At 42.8% G+C, this 6,447-nt stretch overlaps 1 protein-coding gene across 1 annotated transcript in view; it reads left to right on the top strand.

Annotated features, from left to right (window-relative positions):
- Positions 1-6,427, top strand: part of stxbp5a (syntaxin binding protein 5a (tomosyn)) — a gene marked incomplete at its 5' end in the record, with an annotated part of 168,772 nt that extends 162,345 nt beyond the window's left edge. Inside the window, 5 exons of the mRNA XM_079526402.1 lie at positions 280-643; positions 1,771-1,936; positions 2,721-2,832; positions 5,811-6,031; positions 6,353-6,427. Of these exons, the coding sequence (XP_079382528.1) occupies positions 280-643; positions 1,771-1,936; positions 2,721-2,832; positions 5,811-6,031; positions 6,353-6,394 (905 nt within the window). The 3' untranslated portion in view covers positions 6,395-6,427. The remainder of the gene's footprint in view (positions 1-279; positions 644-1,770; positions 1,937-2,720; positions 2,833-5,810; positions 6,032-6,352) is intronic.
- Positions 6,428-6,447: the final 20 nt, after the last annotated feature.

Genomic DNA, 6,447 nt, shown 5'->3' on the forward strand with positions numbered 1-6,447 from the left:
ATGGTACCAACATCAATACAGCATAGAAATGTGGACAAAATCTTATCCAACAACAAAATATTCTTTAGTTTTGGGTCTGAGCGACGGTGGGCCGTGGCTCAAATGCTGAATGAATAATGGGCCTTGATATAAAAAAGGTTGAAAACCACTGACCTAAACGAAACACATCCACAATTAACGTTATTACCCCTGAACTGCATTTACCTGTCAAAATGGTCTTTGTTAAAACAGATTCATTGTTCACGAGTGTCCCTTTTCGGTGTTTTCACCCCGACACAGGCATGTTGGTGCGGCTCAAGGGCAGCATCATGCGCATGTCCTTCCTGGACTCCTCGGGGTCCATCCTGCCCTCGGCCTCCGAGCCCTGGTACGAGCCCAACGTCACGGCCGACGGCGAGGAGCGCGTCCGCAAGAGGCGCCCCGTCTCCGTGTCGCCCACCACGTCCCAGGACCTGAGCGAGCACGTGTACGCCGTGGTGTGCTCGGAGAAGCAGGCCGAGGTGCTGACGCTGCCCTCGCAGAACTGCGCCTCCAAGCACAGCATCACGGAGAGCTCCTTCATCCTGCGGGCCGACGTGGTGCAGATGGGCAGCGGCGTTTGCCTGGCGTGCTTCTGCGCCAACGGCCACATCATGACACTCAGGTTAGCGAGGTTGGCCGCCTGTGCCGATGTACCGTGACCAAATAGATGGATGTCTTGGGAGGCATTCACATTATGCTGTTGTCTGTTTGGCCTACCGCTAGTGTGTGCGTGCGTGCGTGCGTGCGTGCGTGCGTGCGTGCGTGCGTGCGTGCGTGCGTGCGTGCGTGCGTGCGTGCGTGCGTGCGTGCGTGCGTGCGTGAGTGAGTGCATGAGTGAGTGCATGAGTGAGTGCATGAGTGAGTGCGTGCCTGAGCTAACCCACTCAGACATCAGGAACATTGAATGAAGAAAACCACCTTCATAATTTAGTTTTCAGTCTGAAAGAAGAAGGGTGCAACAAAGTTATCAGTTTCTGATATACTCAACTCTGTTCTTCAAGGTTAAATCAACCAAATATTGCGGGACATAACTGGAAAATCCATCACAAAATAATTCCCAGATTAAGCCAATATTAACGAGGCACCAGGTGGCAAGTCTGAGACTTTGGCAAAGACAGATGAATGTGGGCCACTGTTGTGACGGGAAGAGGATTATTAGACTGTTTAATCAATTAGAGCTCTCCTTTTGTTCTGGCTATTTGGCAAAGTCAGACAAAAATAAGAAAGCACGCACTCTCGCACACGCACGCGCACACACACACACACACACACACACACACACACACACACACACACACACACACACACACACACACACACACACACACACGAGGGTGTCCTTGTCCAACCAGACACCCAGATGGGAGACTGCACTCTGCCCTTGTCTGTCTCTCCTCCAGTGGGAAGAAGAATGAGACTGAAGGGTAGAATAATGCCATCCACCTCTCATGTATCCATCTCTAAACATAATTGATAATCAACCTGGTGTCGCGCGCGCGCGTGCGTGTGCGTGTGCGTGTGTGTGTGTGTGCCCGCAAATATACTGCTTGTATAACCATAGTTCTGTTTTTTCTTTATTTCTCCCAACTATATCTACATTTTGTTTGATAGGACATCAACACAAACTACATGTTGCCTTTCTACTGTATATGAATATGAATGATATCAGTATTAGGGAGCAAAAAAGAATAATAATAATCTAGAAGAAATATGAAATATCTGAAGCGTTCTCTGTGTCCGTTGGTCCAGTTTGCCTGGCCTCAGACCGCTGCTGGATGTGAACTACCTGCCGCTGACAGACATGCGGATAGCCAGGACGTTCTGTTTCTCCCATATGGGCCAGGCCATGTACCTCACCTCCCCCACCGAGGTCCAGAGGATCACGTATAGCCAGGAGACGTGTGAGAACCTGCAGGTTGGTTCCCAAACACCGGAATTATTGTTGTGATTTATTTTATTTTATTTTATTTTATTTTATTTTATTTTATTTTATTTTATTTTATTTTATTTTATTTTATTTTATTTTATTTTATTTTATTTTATTTTATTTTATTTTATTTTATTTTATTTTATTTTATTTTATTTTATTTTATTTTAGTTTAGTTTAGTTTAGTTTAGTTTAGTTTAGTTTAGTTTAGTTTAGTTTAGTTTAGTTTAGTTTAGTTTAGTTTAGTTTAGTTTAGTTTAGTTTAGTTTAGTTTAGTTTAGTTTAGTTTAGTTTTGTTTTGTTTTGTTTTGTTTTGTTTTGTTTTGTTTTGTTTTGTTTTGTTTTGTTTTGTTTTGTTTTGTTTTGTTTTGTTTTGTTTTGTTGGTGTCACGTTGATGTTTAACGTGTTCCTGTGTTTCAGGAGATGCTGGACAATGTTTAACGTGTTCCTGTGTTTCAGGAGATGCTGGGTGATGTTTAACGTGTTCCTGTGTTTCTGGAGATGCTGGACAATGTTTAACGTGTTCCTGTGTTTCAGGAGATGCTGGACAATGTTTAACGTGTTCCTGTGTTTCAGGAGATGCTGGTCGATGTTTAACGTGTTCCTGTGTTTCAGGAGATGCTGGGTGATGTTTAACGTGTTCCTGTGTTTCAGGAGATGCTGGGTGATGTTTAACGTGTTCCTGTGTTTCAGGAGATGCTGGGTGATGTTTAACGTGTTCCTGTGTTTCAGGAGATGCTGGACAATGTTTAACGTGTTCCTGTGTTTCAGGAGATGCTGGGTGAGCTGTTCACGCCTGTGGAGACGCCCGAGGCTCCGAACAGAGGGTTCTTCAAAGGTTTCTTTGGAGGAGGAGCGCAGTCACTGGACAGGGAGGAACTATGTCAGTCCAACACACCAGACAGTCACTCACATCACACAAACACGGCCCTTCGCTAAACCCCACCCCAAAAGCGATTGTCCCGTGCCAATCCAAATAGTTTAGCAAGCGTTGCTAACGATGCCAAGCTTTCGACACCTCATAGATGTCAATGTTATTTTGCATGGCTGTGTTGTTGAACACATACACAGCTTAACGTAGGGTTACACAACTGACCCACCCAGGCGATGGCAATAATACGAATCACCGTAGTCTTACTGTACATTACATGAAAACTCCTGTCGAACGGTTGATTGAGTTGAATACTCCCTCATTTCCTCGTATTTCTAGTTTATTGAAATCAATAATGTCATGCACATTTGTCCAGTGCAGGCCTTGTTGACTAGATTTAGAAGATATTTTGAAGCTCTTGCTACTGAAATGATCGATTATTTATATGGAGAAATCCCGCCATTTAACATGCATCTCATTGGGTGAGAAGGACAGCTTAGCTTGCCATCGCAGAGTGGAGTGGGTGGGGCTTATCGAAGGGCTAAGTCCAGACCATTACTGGTCCAGTCTACCCTTTAAGGCCCTCATTTATCAGGATTTATACCCATAAATGGGCGTACGGCAAAATCACCGGCATTTTATCATTCCAGTGTGATTCCAGGCATCTAAACATGTATTCACTCCAAAAATGTATAACTACCGGTATAAAACTACAAAATAATACATACAAAAATATTTTGGAAAGGCGATGTGTCATATGAAATTGGTAGGATGTTTCCAACTGTACAAGCAATTAAAATCGCGTAATTAAAAACAATATAACATGTTTACAATGTAGTTTAGTAGTCAAACAGTGCTTTATTGGCTCTGCTAAAACATATATGTGCGAGATGATTTTGACCACGCACCGTGACATCAGGGTTATAAATAATCCCTGTGATAATATAACATTTTGATTTCGGCATAAATGGACGTGCACAACTATTTTATTTCCAAGTGACAATGACAAGCATATAGCTTGCCTATTTGCAATGGTATATAGGCGTTAGAGGCTTAATCATTTCACACATTTAAATAAGTGCTTTAACAATCATTCAAATAAATTGCAGATCTGGTTCAGATTTCGGGAGACGGAACCGGTGTTGTATCATTTTCTGACTCCTGTCAGATGGACATGCAACCAGCACACACCAGCCTTCATCCATATGTTTATGCATTCATTCATCAATCACTCCATCAAGTTGGAAATGCATGCCCCACCCAGTTATTATGTCTGTGTCCCTTTTATGCCCATATATGGAGTTCAGTCAGGCATGCCCAAATATGGAGTCTCTGCAGATGTCAGAACATCATTGTGATGTCAGAACAATCACTAAGATGTCAGAAAAGGCCAGCTCCATATATGGAGATATAGGGGTGATCAGGGCCAGAGCCCGGGAAGAGGCTTTTGTGCTGGTTCTGGACAACCGGCTATCTGACGGACTCGACACACCGGGCACTGCACTCCCTGTGTGGGTGATGAACGCGTGTATCGAATTTGAAGTCGGTGGGGCGAACGGTTCTCGAGTTACGTGGATTACAGACGTACGTACACACGTACGTACACACAGAGACTTGGTGCATTTATAGATACCAATAAGATAGATTTAAGCAATATTACACGAGAGGGGGTGGTTTAACGTCATTAATGCAGAAGTGCATTAATGATGTTAAACCACCCCCTCGAGTGTAATATTGCAATTATACAACAGTTACCCTTAAAACTAAGAAAATCGCTGAAAAATCTTATATTTTTAATGACAGATGTAGTCACTACGACCACAAATGTCCCAAGAAACTAGCTAGCCTAGCCACCGAGTTTGCTGTGTTCTGGGAGAACAGAGCAGCTGAATTCTTTGTTTTGATTAGGTGTGGAGTGGTTTGAACCACGGCTAGAAGGCTGTTTCAACCAATCAGATTGCTTCCTCGAAATGACCTGTTGTATAATTGTACTTTACTTGAGTTTTTCCAATTTCCTTTACTTTTACTTTTCCTGATGTCCTGATCACGTTTTTTTGCTCTTGATCCGATTCCGATCATTTGATTTTGAGTATCTGCCAATACTGATTTTTCCTGATCCGATATTTAGATTTTTATAGAACACTTACAATAGTACAATATCTAAAATCACAGAGAATATTATCCATTCTAATATCATGATATGGATATAATATTGATACTAGGGATCGGCCCCGATTTCCGATCATGTGATCGCGACAACCCTACTTTTACTCCACTACATCTCAGATCCAAATATTGTACTTTTACTCCACTACATTTATTTGACAGCTTTAGTTACTAGTTATTTTGTAGATTTGGATTAATATTACAAAACATCATACAGTAACCACTTCAGCCCTATAGAGCGTCGCAGTCCCACCTTTCAGAACGACGAGGGCACCAGGAAATAATTCATTTTTTTGGACAGAACAAATTATTTGAAAGAAGAAAAACAACAAAAAAAGTGTTCTACCCTGCCCTTTTTTTTCGTCTTTCTAATTATCTCATGTGTCATGAGTTGTCACCTGCCGAGTTGGCTTGTCCGAGGCTTTAAAGGTCTATGGGGAAAATGAATGGGGAATTATTTCCTGGTACCCTCGCAGGGGGCGGGACTGCGACACTCTACATTTCGGCCATTTGAGAATAGCCGAAATGTTGCTATTTTCAAAAGATTTGTATACGTTTGAAAACTTGTGAAATGGAACATTCTGCATAATGAGTCATTTCTACTTTTGGTACTTTAAGTACATTTTGATAACAATACTTTTGTACTTTTACTCAGGTAAACTTTGAATTCTGGACTTTTACTTGTAACAGAGTATTTCTACATTGCAGTATTGATACTTTTACTTAAGTAAAGAATGTGAGTACTTTTCCCCCCACCACTGCATGTTGTACTGGAGTCTGTTACCCTCTTCTGATCTCTGCATACCTTCGTTCCTTCGACCCAGTCGGTGAGACGGCTGCGGGCAAGGCGAACAGGAGTCTAGCCCAGCACATTCCAGGCCCCGGGGGTATCGAGGGCATGAAAGGGGCAGCCTCTGGCGTGATGGGGGACCTGGCGCGTGCCCGGATAGCACTGGACGAGAGAGGCCAGAAGCTGGGCGAGCTGGAGGAGAGGACGGCTCTCATGATGAACAGTGCAGACAACTTCTCCAAACACGCCCATGACGTAAGGGGACAACGTCTGGGATGGGATGTGCAATTGTTACATTTAGCCACTAGGGGGAAGTATATCCATGTCTCGTTTTGAGCCCTGTGTGTGTGCCAGATAATTACAGAAATTGATTCTCTGATTGTTTTCTATTACCGTATGGCAACTGTAAAGCACTTTGTATTTGAAATGTGCTATATAAATATAGATGATGATTATTATTATTATTAATATTATTTAAAGAGGTTTCCCTGCAGGAAATTGACAATTATTACAATTACAGAATGTGCAGCTTAGTATTGACATGTTACTCTGCAACACTTTGCTCTGTGTTACCAGATGATGCTGAAGTGCAAAGACAAAAAATGGTACCAGTTCTGATCCGAGAGGAGGAGTGGGGGGACGCAGTGCCACGAATGCAAAGGTCGCCTTCA

This window comes from Electrona antarctica (assembly GCF_951216825.1).
Source record: "Electrona antarctica genome assembly, chromosome: 17".
NCBI classification, from domain to species: domain Eukaryota; kingdom Metazoa; phylum Chordata; class Actinopteri; order Myctophiformes; family Myctophidae; genus Electrona; species Electrona antarctica.